Source organism: Malurus melanocephalus, unplaced genomic scaffold (genome assembly GCF_030028575.1).
Source record: "Malurus melanocephalus ecotype Western Australia unplaced genomic scaffold, MMel_1.1 scaffold_128, whole genome shotgun sequence".
NCBI classification, from domain to species: Eukaryota; Metazoa; Chordata; class Aves; order Passeriformes; family Maluridae; genus Malurus; species Malurus melanocephalus.
Window position 1 is genome coordinate 743,977 of NW_026623360.1, and position 19,855 is coordinate 763,831.

Sequence of the window (19,855 nt, forward strand, 5' to 3'; positions counted from 1 at the left end):
AAGGAATACTACCTAGTTGACACAGATGTGACAGGCAGAAAAATTCGGTGTGGCTTCTGAATGAAATGGATCATTGATCTGGTCTGGTTTTGCAACTCATTAGTGGTCCAGTTACACTGAGCTAGTTAGTGCTGCAGCAGCCACATACAAATACACCACTTTGTTCCTTAAACGCAAAGCCAAAGATCAGAACCATCAGCTGTACCCCTGGCTGTGCAGAGCACACTGGGAAACATTAGTTACCACAAAACCCACCCAGCTGACTGGCACAGGGGCAAGAGAGGGCACCTTGCCGGAGCAGAGGGCCTCCACAACTTCCACAGCCCTGATAACAACAGTGCCACATGCTAGGGCTTCAGTAGAGTTCATGACTTATTGCCAGTCAACAGTGCCACTTACTGTTAGCTCATTTCTCCTCACATCTAATGAGATTAGGCTCCAGTTAGCTTAGGAAAATCCATTTGTWGGGATATTATACTGAGGACTGCATTTGGATGGTTTAAATCCAAACAAGTCTCCAGCAGTAGCAAGTTCCCAGCCTTGATTAGCTCAAATGATCTCAAGCAATCTTCACAGCCTCTCTGGTCCTCAGCACAGTAACCACACCTGAATCTGGCCTAAAGACCTTCTGTTCCCTGTTCAAAGATTAATTTCTTTCTGCTCCCTGAAGCATCAGGGCACTCTGCATTTGTTGTGGGAAGAATCTTTACATTCAATTCCTCTCCCTGATCACCTCCAAGTGAACCTCTGCCTTTGCTTCAAGTTACACTTCCCCCAAGTTGCTGACCAATGCTGTCTTTTCAGGGTTCCTCTTAATCTTAGGAACAGTTCTCAGCTGAAAASAAGTTCCTCTGCTCTCTTGCAGTGCCTGGGGTTTATCCAATAGAGATTACAGCACACTTACAGTAAAGGACCTCTCTTGTCTGCCATAGAGGCCCCACATCAACCTGCTATATGTCCCACACCCTATGGAAATTGCCATTTATGAGAGTTCCTGTGTCCTAACGCTCCCAGGGCCATTTCTGGGATTGTTTGAGCTGGACACACCAACTTTGGCTTTAGCCCTGCTTTCAGGCCCCACTGGTCTCTGACAGAGTCCCAGCAGCTCTATCGTGAGACATGCGTGACATGAATAGTGCAATTCCAGCAAACCAGGAACTGTAAAGACCCAAAGTTTCAGAGGGGAATTTATTGTATGGGAGCATATCCAATATTTTTTTTTGTCAACCATTCATGAGAATAATAAAAAATAGAAGCTTTTTAAATGACAAAAAATATAGTTACACATAATACAGATTTTCATCTTGCATTGAAGCAGAGCAGTAATAAAATGCTCACTTGTGTTTTCACGGTTATTTTGCATTGCTTCTCTAGGTTAAAACATCAGCAACTCAAATGTTCCAGTCAGAACCCCTAGTTAGCAGTTTCATGGGGTGATGGTGAGGGTGAATGCTCTCAGCATTCTCATACACTTCACAAGTAGAGGAGACACACTTGATCCATTTCAGAACTAACATTTTCAGAGGTACCCTTGTGGCATCCTTGCTGCAACTGAAAAGTTTTTGTATCAGAACATGTTTTTAGGCCCCAGTCAGAAACACATCTATGGAACACGCAAGAATCTGCTTAAATTCAATCAGGTTCAAAGGACTCCAAGTCGATCCTTTGTGACCCCATTGTTCTGCCCTCACAAGCACGGAAATTGGCATGAAAGCTCTAACCAGTACTCGATCACATGTGTAGAGTGCTTGCAAGACCACAAAGGATTTAACATTCTTCAGCACTCCACTTAGAGACCTGAAGGCATTCACTGCATACATTTAGGTATTTACTACATAACTTACACCCCACCCCCAATATTATTGCAATAATTCTTTGCTGGTATAACAGCTCATACACCAAGTTTCACTTATTTAGTTTTCTATAAACATAGGAAAAAAACACCTGAAGAGAGCTAGAACAGCTTTCAATCACTCACTATATTTGCATTGAAAGCTTTATTTTGAAAACTTTAAGCAGCAATACTGAATAAATAGACAGAATGATTGTTTTGTCATCTCCATACAACTGATGGCCTTCATCCAAAACATTAAAATACTGTAGCAAATAGAATAAACATGCACATATCAATGTTCTTTAGAAAAAAAAAAGGAGGTGTAATATAAAAGTAACACTTTGACACTTCTTTTTAATACAGTACAGACCATTAGAGACTATTTTCTGGAAAAAAATATCTGAATACAGTTTTGTTATTTACATGTATCATTAAGGCCCAATTCACTCAAGTTAATGCACATCAGGAATTTATATGCTTCAAGGTAACTCACTAAAAATTACAAGATTGACTTTTCTTTGCTCATACTCATATGATCCCAGTTCACTAAAATAATGCAATTCTCTTCGCACTAAAAACAAGGCAATTACTGCCCCAAGAGGAGATTTTTATTTCACTAAAGGATCTTTTYCCCTCTTACCTCATATGTTTGCATATTGCTAATACTAGTAGTGGTAGTTCTCTTCTTTAAGAACTTCCTCTCAACTTGCCAGGGTTTATAAAAGCAAGCAATCTCAAAGCTAACATACCATTTCCAGAAGCAATTCAGGCACTTGGGAACCTAAGTCCCACTGAAAGATACTGGGAGGCAGGTTCCTAGCTGACTTTTCAGAGTGGGACTTGGGTTTCTCCCTTGCTCAGGCGTTCAGACTGTTTACCTWAGCCTTAACCTACTGGCTTTTCAGATGGTCACCCCCCTCTTTTCCCCTAACAACATAGCATCTCCAGCAAAAATAAACTGTATCCTCATGGGTGAGAGAGGTAACACAGTTAATTTTCATGAGTAATAAATTACATGAGTTCTCCATATAAATTCCCTGTGCACTGGAAAATAGTGCTTGTGTATTCAACTATTTAACGCAAGCAAAAAACCCCATTTTTATCATGCTGCCCAGTAAATAATATGGCACTTGTTAAAATTAGTATGTGTGTAGCTTCCTTTCTGCTAATGCCCCAGAAGTAGGTTTGGAACCTTCTGAAAATGGACTTTTTRTACAGTTGTAAAGAAAGAGTGAGTCTCTGCAGTTGATCAGAAGCAAAACTCTAAATGCCATAGTGTGAGGAATTTCTCTAACTGTTACACATGGTTCAATTCACATTTAATGCAAGGGCATGCCATTTCTTTTTGGTTTATTTACAGAGAGGGTGAAAATGCTACAGAACTTCAGCCTGGGTGAAATTCAATAAGCAAGAGGAGTATGGTGGGGGCAGGGGAATTTGTCAGTGTCTCACAACTGGCAGGTCTGGATACCAAAGCCTCTCCTTGGCCACAAGAGTGGCTGAAGCTGCAAACGTTTTTCAGATCACCTTGACATGTGCCAAAGCCCTGACAAGGAGGGGCCACTCAGGGGTGCTGCAGTGGTCACTCYGGAGCCAGCTCCACAAACTGCTGCCGCAGTCAGCCCATGCTACTTCTAAACTCAAACGGCAAATTCCTCCCTTGATTCTCTTACAAAGCTGTAACTAAAACCCTCCAAAGCTGCTCTTTTCCTTTTAATCCTTTTCCTCTTCTCTCTAWCTTAAAGAATAACCTGGCAGAGAAAGAGAGGAGGTTTTATGATGCAAGAGCCCAATTAARCTCAAACTGACATCTGTGGTAGATGGACCAGTCACAGAATATGACAAAAACATTAGCTGGGGTAAATATGCTGATCTACCTTAAAAATACTTCATCTCAGGACAAGGCTGTTTCCCCCCACCCCCATGCAGCATAATTTGGGCCAGACTTTGCAAGGTGCTGAGTGCCTCAGTTCTCTAATATCAAGAGGTGCTGAAGATGCAAGATATCCACTGGAGAGGGCCATTTCATTTCTGTAAGTTGAACCCAGAATGTAAGGCATAAATGCTCAAGTACCTTGGACAGATATTGTCCCCAAACTATGTATATTTTACACTTTGTTTTAAATATATATATATATATACATACACATTCTTTCTTTTTTTCTTTTTTTTTAATACAAAGTTATGGGCACAGTAAACATGAGCACAGAATTGTGATAAACTAACAGTAAAATGGGTGAGCACTGCAAAGGTTCCTCAGGTAGGAATATCTCATTTTCCAGTTTGCTCACAAGGGAAGATGAAAAAAAAAATCCTGATAAGTTAAACTGTAAAAAATCAGAGTCCATTTGGAAAGGTCCTTTATATATTCACAGCCTTATCTGTTGCTGTTAGTCTAAATACAGCAGCATTTTTAGAATATATGATGCCATTAATAAGTGGAAAGAAAAAAAAAAGCATTAAACACTCAAGAATCCTTCATTTGCTATCTTTTACAACTTCCATTTGTCAGGAAGCTTCTTTTTTAAAAAAGGAGACTTAAATTAACATTTATCTGCACATCAGTGAATCAACACAAGAGGATGCTAGGAGTTAAGTATTTTTCTATGGCAAAAAGCTTGGAGTTTACCTACCAGTGGTAAAATCCTGACCCTACCAARGACATCAGGAGTTCAGTCGTTTTGCCACTGACTGAGCCCAAGTTTTCAGTACTGCAGTGAGGGCACAGTGTCCCCCTCTCGTGCCCAGGATGGGGATGRTGCTGTGAGTTAGAACAGGAAATCCAAATGCAGCCTGGGAAGGCCCATCCCTTCCCTAACTCATCCATGAGGCAACCCCCAACATTTACAGTGCCCCACTGATGCAAATCCCTTTCTCCACAGCCTCGGTGTCCCCTGCAGCAATCTCACTTCAAGGCCTGGAACCAAGGAGCTATTTGGGAGCGGCTACTTTCTGCAGGGAAGCCTTTTTGCCYAATTCTTTTTTTAGCTTTGATTGCATTAGAGCAACATCAAGATATGATAATGTTCTCTTTTCACATGTTTAGTGAAAAATGACAACCAATTGTGTGAATTTTCTGTTTGGAAGCTTTACATTCTGTAAGCGACTGTCTTTCAAAGGGGCCAAATATCTCCACCAGGGACCTGAACAAAATCCTGGCCTCACTCTTATCAATGAGAACTCTGCAACTGACTTTATGTGACTCTGCCAGGTTTCTTCCCTTCACAAAACTTGAGTGGATTCTGGAAGGCTGGAAGAGGATACTCATTTGTGTTGTGTTTTTATTCCCCTCCAACAGCAAGATTTGTTACAAAGCAAGAACACTGTAATGGCTAGTGGAAAAAATAAAGTACAAAATCACACACAGTGAAAGCCTCCAACTCTCATTTGGTAAGATATATGAAGACAACTTCTTACATTGTTCTTTCTCAAAAGGCATATACAATGTGGCAAAATATTTCAAATATACATTCTATATAATAAAATATCATCTAACTAGTGCATCCTCAATCATATGCTGGAAGTATTTTTACCAAGCCAAGGTTTAAAATCCATAAATCTTCTGAACACTAGGTGCTTCATTCAAGGCAGATTCAACAGCAAGTAAATCCCACAAGCTCACTTTTCAAGCCTTAAAAGGTAGCAATGGATGGAACATGASATATGATGACCCACAACAGAAATGAACAAAGTTAGTGGTGAGAAACCATGGCAATGGTTCAGCACCCCTCAGAACTCTGCATTGCAGGTTGCTGTACTTGATCAAATGGGGGGGGATGTTTGTACACACAAAGTCACCTTGTCAGACTGACACACAGCCATACGTGATAATTCACAAGTTAAAAATAAAAATATAAAAGGTCAACATTCACAGGTCCATTGATTAAAGGGAATAAATTAAACCTCAGGTAAGCTGCATACACGGTTTCCTTCACCCTCAGTCTCCCATTTATGCCTATGCAAGGAACATACTTTCTCAAACACTTCTGAAGTGGCAAAAACAATGAAGTTTTTTCACTCAAGCTGTGTTGACAGCAAGGTCATCCTTGCCAATTATGAATCGAGACAGTTCCCGTCTCTTCAGCATCAGTGCACAGGGTATGGCTCCAAGTGGTGTTGGAGGAAGAAGAAAAAATAATACCGTGGTGTAACAAAAAAAAACAAAACAAGAAAAACTTCCATTCATCATTGGCAGAATAAAATAAAGTGTATCTTGTCCAGGGTACCTTGCTAGGTCCACTCTASAAGAGGTATGTACTGTCATACATAAATGCCCTCCGGGTTAAAACCAGATGACAGGGGATTCTGTAGGATCCGAAGGTTACTGGGGAGTTGCCTCGAGGAGCCAGGACGCTTCAGCGACCCAGACTGAAAGGTTGGCTCTGCATGAGAAAAAGGGCAATTAGAAAAGTCATCAGCAGAGGTGACATCCATAAAACACTCTCCTTCTCCTGCTTAGCATGATACAGAAAAACTCGTGCCACATATAACAAACAGCTGAAGTGCCTGGCTAGGAAATGAGATCTAAGGTGCACACTTCCTACTCATTTCAAAATTGATCAAAACCCACGAAAAATAATTACCCTCCCGTAAGAAACATGTACACAGATACACATTTATATAGTGATGTGCAAAAAGAACTTGAACCTGTAACATAAATCAAAGCTTCAGCTTCCTGCCCACTTAAAAGAGCTCTTACAAATGCTGCATTTTAAGCAGTTGTCTTTTCTGGTTGTCTTTTCTCCTCTCTCCACCCCCTTGCCCTCCCTTTTGGTGCCTTTTGGTTAGAAAGTTTTCTGAGCAGAGGGACAAACCCAGCACTGGAGAATGCTGAGACAAAGAGCCCCCTTGGAAGCAGAGTGCTGGATAAAACACACAACTGTGCTGGTGCCACAGCTCTGACATGCATTCACAACGTTCCAGTATTTCTGCCCAGGAAATTCTGAATCCAGATGTGGACACGTGCAGGCTGCATTGAAGTCACTGAGGTCAAAGTCAATTTGCACCCTCCGTAACAGCCATCTGTGCAGGATGTCTGCATGGCTGGCAGCCCAGCTGGATTAGCTCCTGTTCCCCTGCGTCTTCTGTCTGGCATTTCTTGAGATCCAGACACATTCCGTTTTCTGCTTTGACAAAAACCCCACCAGAAGAGGAAGAACCCACACGAACAGCAATGTCAGATGTATGATCACAATCTGTGCCAGTGCTACAGCCTGCAGCCACGGTAGCCACTCTTGAAAGCTGTAGGCTTAATGGGCTGCTAATGGGACAAACGCATGCCCAGGCATAGTGGGAGAGAAGTTCACCACATACTGCTCTTTATTTAGAGCCTGCTAAAACTTGGGAGTGAAAATAAGTACTCGACAATTTGCTCCCTTAGTGTTTTGCTAATATCTTCCCTAAGGGAGCATTCACTTCACCAAGAGTGCCAGCATTAAGGGCAGTAAAGGCACTGTCAGCCACCCCTCCCTCCCTCCCTCCCTCCCTCCCTCAGCATTCCGAGGGCTGCACCTCTCTCGAGCTCCACATGTGGGGCCTCCACCTCCACGGGGTCTGCCGGCAGCACCGTCACCTTGGTTCCCGTTTGCTGTATGAACTGCTGCAGGTTCACCTGGCGCAGCTCCTTGGTCAGTTGCTCCAGTTCTTGTTCCCTGTCCTGCCAGGAAAGAAAAAAAAACATCTGCTGAGCACATAAAGCAGCATTTCATGACCATATTTCCAACTGGGCAACTAATGCTTCTCCTTTTGATGAGAAAGCCTCCAATTTTTAGAGCTCAAATACGAATTGGAGAATTAAAAGGTATTTCCATCTTGTAATTTAAAAAGCGCTTACTAAAATCAAAGAATCAATTAGGTTGGAAAAGACCTCTGAGATTATTGAGTCCAACCCATGACCCAAATCGGGTTTCTTCTAATGTATTTTATTTTTATATTGCCTCTTGGATGACTAGCAAATGTTTCTCATATCACCTGAGAAAAACTTTGGCACATCAGATATAAGCAAATAAAGGTAATAATCTGAATACTGAAAAAATAATTGACTGAGCAGCTGTCTGATACCAAGTCTTAATTCTGTCTGAAGTGTCCAGCATGGCTTGGGCACCTCATTTAGTTCCTCTGATCTTAAAAGGAGTATAAATCCTYTCTCATTCTTTGTGTTTTCTAGTCAAGCATTTTTGGAAAGAACTTTCTCACTCTGCAAGTGTTTTGTACAATGAGGCCAAAGCCTGGCTGATTCACCACCCCTTTAAAGCACAGATGATGATTTAGAATCTTTCTCTGTACTTCTCTGATGATACACTAAACTTACATCTCTGATAGATTACAGCAGTCTTGGACTACTATTATTCCCACACACAGAGCTTGAGCTGCTTTAGCAGACATCTTTAACTTTATGCATGCAATAAAATATTTCTCTATTTCCTCCCTGCCAAAGCTCCATACTACAGAGGTCAGTTTATTTTCTTGTGGACTTCCGGATTTATGCAACTTTAGGTTTAGAACAAAATTGGAAGATCTGAATTTAATGGAAGCTTTCCCAAGAAAGTGAAACCTAGCCTATTAAAAGAACCATGCCAGAAATACTTTCAACTCCATTGTAGCCTAAATAAATATTACTAAGGATAGATAAAACACATAAAGAGGACTTAAGCTTTCCATCAGTACAAATCCTTAAGCGTAGCATGTCTGGAAACTTAGCACAGATAAACATGGCCAAAACTGCTTACAGTTTTCATCCATTTTGCTTTGGATGAAAAGATACTTCCCCCCCTCACCACCCCCCATCATTTAGTAAAACAGCTCATACTGACATGGTTCTAGGGTAGGAATAAAGATACAAAATCCCTTTAAATATTCACAGTGGAATCACCTTAATGCCACTGCAGCACTGCAGAATATACTATGAATCCTGGGAATCAGCAAGAACCACAACTCAACTGATGTGTGGTGCCTTAGGACTATCTAACATGTCACACAAAAATCCCAGAAGCCCAAATCTTTCCTCCACCTCATCCAGATGGCTCCTGGAGTCCCATTTATTCTTTCATGTTCTATCAAGTTCCAGGTGATATAATTAACTTTAGTAAGGAAACAGGGACTGGACTCTCTTTTGACACATGTGCCACAAATGCCTGAAGTGTAGAGAAAATAAAATCCTGAGCATCAGCAAGTCAGCCAGGAAAAGAGATCCTGTTCTTTAAAACAAAAACTCTGTAAGATAGCAGCTACATTACTTTAGCTCTACATCTATCTATCTATCTATCTATCTATCTATCTATCTATCTATCTATCTGCTGCTTTTGGACTCTTTAATTAATCTCTTTCGGTGGCAGACAAATCTAGAAAGGATCAGAAGTTTATCCTCAGAAAAGGCTATGATGGTGCAAATTACTGCTTTTCTTCTCAGACAGTTTGAGTGTGCAAGTTAAACACCGTTTAAATGAAAACTGTCTGCTCTTCAAAAAAAAATTAAGTCCAAACTGAAATGTAATTTGAAAATGAAAGCAACACATTCCCCTTTTTCCCCCAATTCACTTTGAGCACTTGTGTTTTCTTTCATSGGCTTCAGATTTGTGTGAGAGAAATTAGTCACAGTTTTTGACTTTCCCTAGCTACAGATAAAAAGACAGTCTTACCTGTAATCGCTTGGTAGCTTGGCCCAAAGACCTTTCTACAGCTTTAATGCCATTTTCCAATCTCAGACTCTGCTGGCCCTGAATATCAATTTCTCCTTTCACCTTCTCGATCTTTTCCTTGACCTCTTCTTCGTTCACTTGGGACTCCTGAACTTCCCGCTGCAGCTTCTCTGCTTCGAGGCCACTCTCCATGTTGTGGATCTGAGACACGTAGTCCTTGAGCTTGCTCTCGCACTCCAGGATCCTCTGCCTCATCTCCTGCAGCTGCTCCGTCAGCTGCTTTTCATTCTCCTGTTCGATCTGCAGCTCGTTTTCCCAGAACTCTTCCTCCTCAATCTCCACTTCGTTCCGTTTGATCTTCTGCTCCAGTTTGAGGATTTCTTCTTCCAGGCTGGCGTTGTACTTTTGCTCCCAGTAGCGGATCTCAGCTTCGTTGGACTCCAGCTGCTTCTCGATGCACTGAAGCTTCTCCGTTTGAAGGTGGATCAGTTTCTTCAACTCATCCGCTGTTGTTTTACAGTTGTTGAGCACCTTTTGCTTGAACTCGGATTCCTTGCTCTTCCCGAAGATGTCCATTAAGCCCTTGGCGCCGCCGGTGAAGGTGAGCGATTTCCTTTTGGGCTCCCTCCTCTTCATGGCCTTGTCCCCGGGCGGCCTGAGCTTGGCCAGGGGCGGCAAGCTCTGCCGGTACAGAGTCCTCTCGGGGATGCGCGCCACGCTGTCCGACGTGGGCCGCTCGCTCAGGGAGGGCCCGGTGCGCCGCAGGATCAGCTGCACGTCGCTGGCGTACTGTCCCCACTTGTTGAGGGACACGATGGGGTTCTCGTGCGGCGCCAGGTGCCGCTCCGTGTCCCGCCACTTCTCGATCAGCGTGTAGCGCCCGGTGCGCCCTGCAAGGGAGCACAGCGTCAGCGGGGCCGCGGGGGGGCGCCGCCGCTCCGCCCGTGAGGGACAGCGGGAAAGGCGGCGGGCCGAGCCCGGGACACGGCGGGACAGCACCGGCACAGCACCGGGACCGGGACAGGACCCTCCTGCCCAGCCCCGCGCCCCTGCCCGTCCAGCCCCGCGCCCCTGCCCGTCCCCCACGCCCTGTTTCAGCACCCCTGCCCCTGTCGCAGCGCCTCATTCACCGTACCCGCACATCACCGAGTTCCTTTCTAAACCCTCCCCGCGCAGGGCGGGAACGGCAGCAGCGGGGAAGGATCGACACCGTGAGAACCGGCGGAATTGCACAAGCCCGGGGCTGCCGGCAGATTCACGCAACTCATGGGATCGCAGAATGGTTTGGGTTGGARARRAYCCTAAAGATCATCCAGTTCCAGCCCCTTGCCATGACCACAGGCAGGGACACYTTCCACTATCCCAGGTTGCTCAGAGCCCCATCCAGCCTGGCCTSGRACACTKCCAGGGATGGGGCAGCCACAGCTTCTCTGGGCAGCCTGTGCCAGGGCCTCACCACCCTCACAGGGAACAATAAAGCAAGTGACCCAATAACCACCACATAAATACACCCAATGCAAACCTCTAGACCACGAAAACAAGAACAGGAGGAGTCCCAGGTCTTCCATACAGCCATGTAGGAAAACCAAATTTGGAGGCACTGTGAGTGCTGTTAAACTGTTCCATCAATCAGAGGCAGCTGTTAATGACTGACAGAGCCTCAGTTCCCCAGGTCACGCCCCCCAGTTCACTCAGACACTGAGCCAGTCCAGGCCACAGCCTGATCTGATACCCACGGCAGCACTGCTGATGTGACAAACCTTCACTGAGGAGAGCACAGGGACAAGAGCAGCAGAGGCTGTTTGCGAATTGCAAACGAACAATTGGGTTCCCTGCACAAACTCCACGCCTGTAACAGAGGCTTTCCCACTGGGGTAACCCAGCCTTCAGCAAAAAGCTCGAGTTCTTTCATAAGTGTTTAGAGTTTTTCTGAGTGTTCTGTCGACAGTACAACATACGTTCACGGCTTCATTTGTGCCATTAAGCATACCTAAATTCAGCTTAGGAGTCTTCCTTCTCCAGCACCCATTATAGAATATTTTTCTAAGCACTCTCAATACTCTGCTATATGGCATTTTCCCATTTCAGAAGAGTCTCCCCTATCAAAGTAACTTCATTTAAATGCCACAACATTATTTACAAAAAGATGTGAAAGATCAACTGCTTTTAAAGCAGTTGATGCTAATGAATTTCTGAACAGCTCCATAATTGCCATTAACCTTAAAAACATCATTAACTACTTTAATGCATTACCTACATTCATTTTCATGAATGAGAAATTATCATTAAAATTATTTATTTCAGCACAAAAGCCTGAAATAACTGTCATATATGCAGCTACAGAGTGAAGGAGTTGGAAGAAATGTAGTTATCAGTGGTAAASCATTTCATGTGTCCTCCTTCCTCATACTACCTGCCCAATCATAACATATTTTCCAAAAGAACAAAAATATCCTAATCTCAGGCTGGAAATCTGCCCCTGACCTGCAGTCACAACACTCTCATGGACTCTTCACTTCAGATTTGTAGGAAACAAGCTGCASTGTGGTGATTAACACACTGTGCACCCCACCAAAATCAGTGCCTTCTAAAGAACTTCCCAAGATAGAACTACTGTGTTGGAAATGGTTCCTCTGCTCTCATTTTCTCAAAATTAGCTCACAGTGCAAAGAATGAGAACAAAAATCATCTGCAGAGGCACTGCCTGGAGAACAGGCAGCTTTGGTTCGTGGCTAATTCYGGAGGGATTGGCTGGCCCAGTCAGAGACCAAAATGTCCATGTTCACTTCCAAGTTAAGAGTGAGGGCTGAAAGATTTGACYGATGGAAGTCAGCAAAACAAGGCAGACAGCATGAGAACAGCAATCCACCACAACAAATGCCTTGCAAATAAATTACTATGTAGGCACTGGGAAAAAAAAAATGAAAAAAGGGTGSTTTTGGGTTTTTTTTTTCTATCAGCAAACTAACATGCTTGGCCAACACTCTCAAAAAGAGATTTAAGGTTTATTGTAATAAAGTACTTCAAAATCAAGTTTATAAAGGTATATGATAYAAAGTGAGAGATTTTTGCTAACTCACAATATTGCTCATTGATCCATGAAGATTTATAGTTTGTAGTAGGCACTGGTGTTGTTACAGGAAAAATAAACATAATACTGTTTGCCATAGCATACTACAAAAAAAAATCCTGGAGAAGAAAAATTAAATAAAACAYACCCCAGGACAAAGGCTGCACTTCACTGCTCTGTTTTGTTAATCTTAAAAGCTTTCAGCTTCTAATCATGGTTGTGCTACTAATGTTCATGTTGTGTCAGAAACAGTCAAGTTCAAAGAAGTCCTGAAATTGCAAACAGGTACCACTAGGGGAGTGAGCAGAGTCCAGTTTCTATTCACTCTGCTATTAAATTCATTACTTAAAAGAAATATAACAGGAGACCAAAAAAAAAAAAGAAGAAAAAAGACAAGGAGGAGAATAAAGCTCTAACAATCTCGACCAAAAGTGAATTAAAGAATTAAGCACAGACTTGCCAAGAACTATTTTCATCTTAGCTYTGGGTTCCAAATCAACACACAGCCCTAAATAATGAACTCAGCACTCAAAATCCACATAAAAGAAAGTGTTTTGTAGAAGTAATACTTGCACAGTTCAACAACCACACCTGGAGCTCAGGATTGGTCTAAAACAAAGYTGTTCTCTTCCGAGATCATTACCCAGGTTTAGTGCTCAGCCTGTGCATGACGCAGATTAACAATACGCAGACAACCACAACTGTGATGTTTGCCTGCATTAGAGGGGATTAATTCACAAATGAAAGGGTGAATGAGTTAATTCAGAACTAATGACAGAGTATTTCAGAACATAGGCGTCCCTGTAGCAAACTGCTGGTTTTGATGTGTAGCCACTGACAGGGAGAAAGTAGCTTCCCTGGGTTGTTGACAAGGAACAGTGCGACGCCTGCATGCTGCTTCTTGCCTTGCGTGTTGTCCACAAGCTTCTGGACACAAAGAGCACCTGGCAGAACTCAGTCCAGCCTCATTCATGCAACCTTATTATTTTGAAAATTAAGTTACAGTTGCATTCAGGTAATGGTCATGTATCAGCAATGCATGGCATTCCTTAAATTACAGTGTGTTTCTCCCTGCTGAATATTATATTGAATCTCACCCAGAATTATGCAGTATCTACGGGGAAACTCAGTGAGCAGTTCAGCAGTGAATCCCCTACAACTTCTGGAATAAAACTTTTCTTTAAGTGCAACTAGAACATATTCGACTTTTTTTCTTTTTTRATACTTCTACCAAAGCCTTGTATTGATGAGAATGGGAGAGAAAACCATCCAGACAGGCCAAAAAAGCACCAGCAATGCTGCGTTCTAAGGTTTCCTCTTCAAAAAACAGGAATTCAAGGGCTGGAGAAAACACAGAGCCTGTGCACCCTTTTCTACATCCAGCTACTTCATGGGCAGCAGGGGAGGGGGGGATTCTGCCCCTCTGCTCTGCTGAGCTCCCTCTGCAGAGCTGCATCCAGCCCTGGGCCCAGCACAGCAAGGACAGGGAGCTGCTGGAGCCAGTCCAGAGCAGGGACACCGAGGGGATCAGAGGGATGGAGCAGCTCTGCTGGGAGGAAAGGCTGAGAGAGTTGGGATTGTTCACCTGGAGAAGAGAAGGCTTTGGGGTGACCTCACTGTGGCCTTGCAGTGCCTGAGGGGAGTCTCCAGGAAAGAYGGAGAGAGACTCTTGATAAGGGTGACAGGACAATGGGGAATGGCTTCACATTGACAGAGAGCAGGTTTGGATTTGATATGATGAAGAAATCATTCCCTGTGAGGATGGTGAGGCCCGGGCACAGGTTGCCCAGAGAAGCTGTGGCTGCCCCTCGATCCCTGGAAGTGTTCAAGGCCAGGCTGGATGGGGCTCTGAGCAATGCAGGATAGTGCAAGGTGTCCCTGCCCATGGCAGGGGGGTGGAACTGGATGATCTTTAGTGTCCTTTCCAACCCAGGCCATTCTGCGATTCTTTGATTACTACATGGTCCCCAAAATGGGGACCCTACATGTACCATATGATATTACCATCTCAAAACAATCATGGAGAACTTGTATCTGTTTTGCAAGACAGTAAATGACAAGCAAGAACAGAAACAGATACATATTCACATCCCTGAAGCATGCTGCAACTACACAAAGGGCAGTGTCAAAGTTAATGGTTTCCACCTATAAGGTTAAGTTTCCATCTACAGCTCCCTAAGCACACAAACTTATCACAGGTTATTTTCACAGGAACACCTTCAAAAGAATAACTTATGTCAAAATCAAGAGAGATCAAGAAAGGAAATATATGGATTTCAGAATGCTGATGTTCTGACAGCCTGCTAGTAGCTGTCATGAGTGGTTTGAACGTGGCTCTACTACTGTGACATTAAAGGGCAAACTGCACTCAGTGTCCTGGAGCTGSCTGTGCTGCACAGCCAAACACAACCTCTGGACTCAAGTGCCCCTGCCATGTGCCCAACCATGGGCACATAGTCTTAGCTCRGGATTGATGTCCTTTGCTAAATTAAACACAGATTCCATCACAGTGAATGGTGATTAAACTAATGAAATAWAGGTACAAGGTAATTGAACATTTTTTTAGACCCTCAAGAGGCACATTTTAAATTACGCTCCATGAAGGTAGTGGGACACATATAACTATTACTCACTTTAAGCTCCTCTATGTTAAAGCTCCTCCTTTAATATTTGTGGCTGGCACAGTAGACCCGAGCAACTATTTTTGCTGCCAAAAGTGAAAATGAAACTCCAAAGGAAAGGAGCASTAGCAACACTCTTGGCAAGATTGTAACCTGAGAGGTCATCAATTCCCCTTTTCAGGACAGAAATGATTCATCCCATTACTCTTTTCCAAAAGTCCATYGTCCTGTACATGCAAAGCATTTCAGGCACCACATTTTTTTTGCATGCAGGTAGTAGTATACATCATAAAAAAATGTACTTGTGCCTTATCTTTCCCATCAGGCTACAAATGTTCATGCCAAGCACCAAATAAGATTCATCTTTCCATTCAGTGTTAGCTGTGCTTCAGAGCCAGGACCTACAGCAGTGAGTCAGTGCAAGCAGGTGACTCATTGCCCTGGTCTCACATCATTTCTGGGAAAGGTGGGGGGATGAGCAGTCTTAAACATGAGGGTACCTCTCCTTCCCTAGAGAAGGGGCTGGGGTGGGCAAGAGCAGGCCTTTGTCACCAGAGGTCATAGAAGCATTCAGGGTGGAAAAGCCCTCCAAGACCACAGAGTCCAACCTGTGACCACTCCCCACCTTGTCACCCAGCCCAGAGCACTGAGTGCCACATCCAAGGCCCTCCTTGGACACCTCCAGGATGGGGACTCCAAACCTCCCCAGGCAGCCCATTCCAGTGTTAAACAACCCCTTCTGTGAAGAAATTCCTTCTGATGTCCAAGCTGAATCTCCCCTTGCACAGCTTGAGGCCATTTCCCCTTGTCCTGACCCTTTTTCCCAGGGAGCAGAGCCTGACCCACCCTGGCTGCCCCCTCCTATCAGAGAGCTGTGGAGAGCCAGAAGATCCTCCCTGAGCCTCTTTTCCTCCAGGCTGAGCCCTTCCAGCTCCCTCAGCTACTCCTCATAGGACTTACTCTCAAACCCTTCAATGCAGTCTTGCTCYCAGTTTCTCCTCTTTCCCCAACACCACCAGGATGCACTCAGTTGCCTGGCAGGCACATTCCCAGCTCTCATTTTCCCCAGGGGTCCATCACCTCTGCTGCACAGCAGCTGTGCCAAAGGCCTGCCCTGCCAGGTGGCACTCTGGACAGTCTTGTAAAAAAAAAAAAGGAAAAAAGGTAAACCTGCACCTAAGACAGAAGTTTTAAGACAGCCAAACTAAAAGGGAAGATGTACTAGTCTCACTCTTGAGCTGAATCTAAATGAGCACCCCAGACTCACCACAGTGCATAGTAAGAATACACACACTGTCACCTGTCTGCACACAGGTTTCCATGGAGGTAAAACCAGACCTGCCAACACTTGGCTCAAGCCAAACTGAGACTGCCCAGAGCACTAAAAAATGCACCCCACCCCCCTCCACAACCTGGATGGCTTCCTGACCCACACTTTGTTTCCCAGAGACAGACTTCCAGCCCTAGGCTGTTCTTCCTTAACAAGGCAATGCAAAGGAAAAGTGATTGCATGTGGGTAAAATCTTCTAAGAGCTCTTACTATGTGGAACACATAGATGAAAATGCTCTGCCATACCAAAGGGACAACAGCATTAACTCCTGAATCTTTAACAGTATTGATAGAAAAGTAATTGCTGGCAATTTTAATCAAACCAGGATGATTTGAACTCCCTAKCTTTGAAATATGAAGCTGACATTTCATTCATTATGTGATACTTAAGTTAACATYCATAGCAATTTAGAAAAAATACCATTCCAGCTACCTAAGAACTCATTAAATAACCAAGATTAAGAGAAAAAAAGCCTTTCAAAATAGAGGTTAGAGTTTGCATTACTCAGATTTCTTAACTCATGCCATATTTTGCATCCACAGGTATGAAGTATGATAGAAAATAACGAATCAGAGGAGGAGTCCAGTCCATTGCCACATTCCTTTGGAAGAATTTTTATTTATTTTTTGTGTTTGAATGGAAAACAACCAGTAAATGCCAATCTAAAAAAAAACCCTAATATCTATAGTTAAACTACCTTTGCCTAAACCATCAGTTAAAATGATTAGTTCACTTTTTTTTTTAGGATACCATCTGCTTTTCCCCTCAGGATCACAATGATTTTTTGAGAGGAGTCACTATGCTCACATACACTCAAAACAGACCTTTGGCTGGATTCATCCACCATCTCATCACACATGGTTTAAAAGTATTAATGACTCTTSTTTTACTTGCTTTCAGTTGACCAAATTAAGAAGAGGRATCAAAATGACCAAGCAATGTTTAYATGAAGCCATTCTGGTATGATTTTCACAGAATGCACAGAAAGGTTAGTGGTGAATTTGCTGTCAAATGTACATTTTTAAAAGAGACAAGGATGATTCTTGGAAAAGCTCAACTGTCCTGGCAAAAATATTTTTAAAACAAGACTCATGGTTCTCTTCTATTTAAATTGTGTGATCAGGTGAATTTTTGTTTTGGTGAAGGCTCAGTTTGTCATGATGAAACAATCATTTCTCTTATTTGTATTAACAAGCAGAATTTTTTTAGTAACTGGCAAACAGCTTGAGTTAAAAAAAGATAAAGCAGACCTAGATAAAACTCATAAAAGGTAGTATCAARTGTTCTTCACAATCCCAGTGAGAGATGATTTCACTCTCTGGAAATGTGTAACTGAATAGTTTTAGGTCTGTCTTGAACAGAATTCCAGTGGTCCGCCCTCCAGCTAAGGCATTTCCAACTCCTTCTAAGTTAGAGGTACAGTCAGTTTCAGTATCTAGAATTATATCCAATTGATATTATTCTCTCTTGCATTCAATAAATTATATACACATTTTWAAAATAAGATTTGTTGGGATCACCAAAGCAGACAACTTTCCCTTCTTCTTTTGCTTTAAAGAATAAGGGTGTTTTGAGATTGAATTAAAACCTTTTAACTTCAGTTTGAATAGAAATTTTAAGAAAAAACAAACCACCCCAACCAACCAAAAAACTCTCCAATTTTTACTCTGGATGGAGTAATTTCCTATTCTGCAGTGATCAAGAGATAGGCAGCAGGAGAAGGGGGAAGAGATTACAGTGGAAGAACAGGTAACACAAATGTTATTCATCAGGAGTACAGCAGCARAGAGTGACATTTTTACTGAAAGAGCTCCAATTTCTAAGGAATCAAGGAGCATTAGACAGGCAAGTTAAGTGACAGAATGCCATGGCCAAAGGATTAGACACTGGATATGGGACAGGACCTCTTGCAAARGCTCATAGCCCAGTATAACTTGATTTTCTTTTTTTCCCAGCTAAAATAGTCCCAGAACATAAAAACAGAAAACCAAAAAGATGCAACAAACTTTTCTATCCTGAAGTTACTGAATTTCCATGACACAAGGGAAGAGTTGGAAAGTGCATAGATGGAAACCTTTTTATTGCTCTTATCACAGCAGGAGATCAGGAGACAGGGCCCTGCATTTGATCAAGTGACAGCAAAAGGCATTTTCTTAMATATGAAAAAATTCCATTTAAGGACAACACACTCTCACTGCCAGGGTGAGTGAACACTGCTGCAATGGGTTCTCCACACTTGGTTACATTCAGAACCCAAGTGCCCCTGTTCCTGAGCAAACTGCTCTGCCTGGCCCTGTCTTGAGCAGCAGATTTTTTTTTTTTTATACTGGATAATGTCCAAAGCTGCCTTCTCTATAGGAGAGAAGCCCACAGCCCGCTCTATAGGAATTTTGATTTTCCTGTTTTTGAAATACAGGATAAAGCTTTGTTTTTCACATGTCTAGAACACAGGCAGATTCATTTGTCCATGAGAAGTCTCTTAATTGTGGATGTCTTAATCTGGGTATCTTAGGCTTGTCCTTTCCTCAGTGGATATGGCTGTAAAATAAGCCAGTTTGCAGATATTCCAGACACTGCACTTCAAGAAAATAATATACTTCTAATTCACATTTCAGGCTTGGTGAAGAAGACTGTGTTATGTGTCTCACAGACTTTACAGACAGACAAAATAATCCTGAGTGCAGCCAAGTTATGTGACTGCTGAAGGAGCCAGACTGCAAAGTGGAAAATCCCATCAGAGCCAAGTGARGGAGAAGCCAACTAAGACTGGCCACTTTCCACCACCAAATGTCAGGTGAGAGCTAGAGGAATACATTTTAATAGATTCCCATTCAAACGTGAGTGACAATTACTCCTGGTAAGCTGGGACCCACAGCCAAATCCCAGGGGCAGACATATGGCTGCTGTCCTGGTGAATGGCCTGACAGGAGGGCTGGGAAAGCCCTGCCTGCCAAAGACACGCAGGTGTAATTTATATGGTGTTTGATACTGTCCTAGCTGCCCCAGTGAGAGGGGAATTGTTCTGGGAGTTTTCTAGAGAGGATATTTACCTCAGGAAGGAATTTCCAAAGGATTATCTTAATTTGGCTCTGATTGCAAACTGAAATTTATCTCTGCATGGAASCAGAGTCGCCTGTCCCAGACAAACTGGTGACGTGTTACAGAAAAGGAAGTCTGCAGAGCTGACAAAACCTGTGTGTTTCCAAGGCTGAGGGAGTCTTTACAGAATTCAGACTGATAACTGAGGATACAGAAGGAAACCCAAGGAGAAATTGCACAGGAGAACATGAAATTACTGGGAGTCTGGTCTGGTCTCCCAGTCTAAAACTGGGAGTCTGGTCTGACATTTCTGTGGGAGAAGG

At 43.1% G+C, this 19,855-nt stretch overlaps 1 protein-coding gene across 8 annotated transcripts in view; it reads right to left on the reverse strand.

The window, feature by feature from the left end:
* Positions 1–1,165: 1,165 nt before the first annotated feature.
* The window catches only part of RASSF8 (Ras association domain family member 8), an 82,736-nt gene continuing 64,046 nt past the window's right edge, over positions 1,166–19,855 (reverse strand). For all 8 annotated transcript variants that reach the window (XM_057370523.1, XM_057370520.1, XM_057370522.1 and 5 more), the window contains 3 exons: positions 9,472–10,361; positions 7,346–7,490; positions 1,166–6,216 (listed from right to left, as the gene is read on the reverse strand). In XM_057370523.1, coding sequence (XP_057226506.1) covers positions 6,095–6,216; positions 7,346–7,490; positions 9,472–10,361 — 1,157 coding nt within the window. In that variant the 3' untranslated portion in view covers positions 1,166–6,094. The remainder of the gene's footprint in view (positions 6,217–7,345; positions 7,491–9,471; positions 10,362–19,855) is intronic.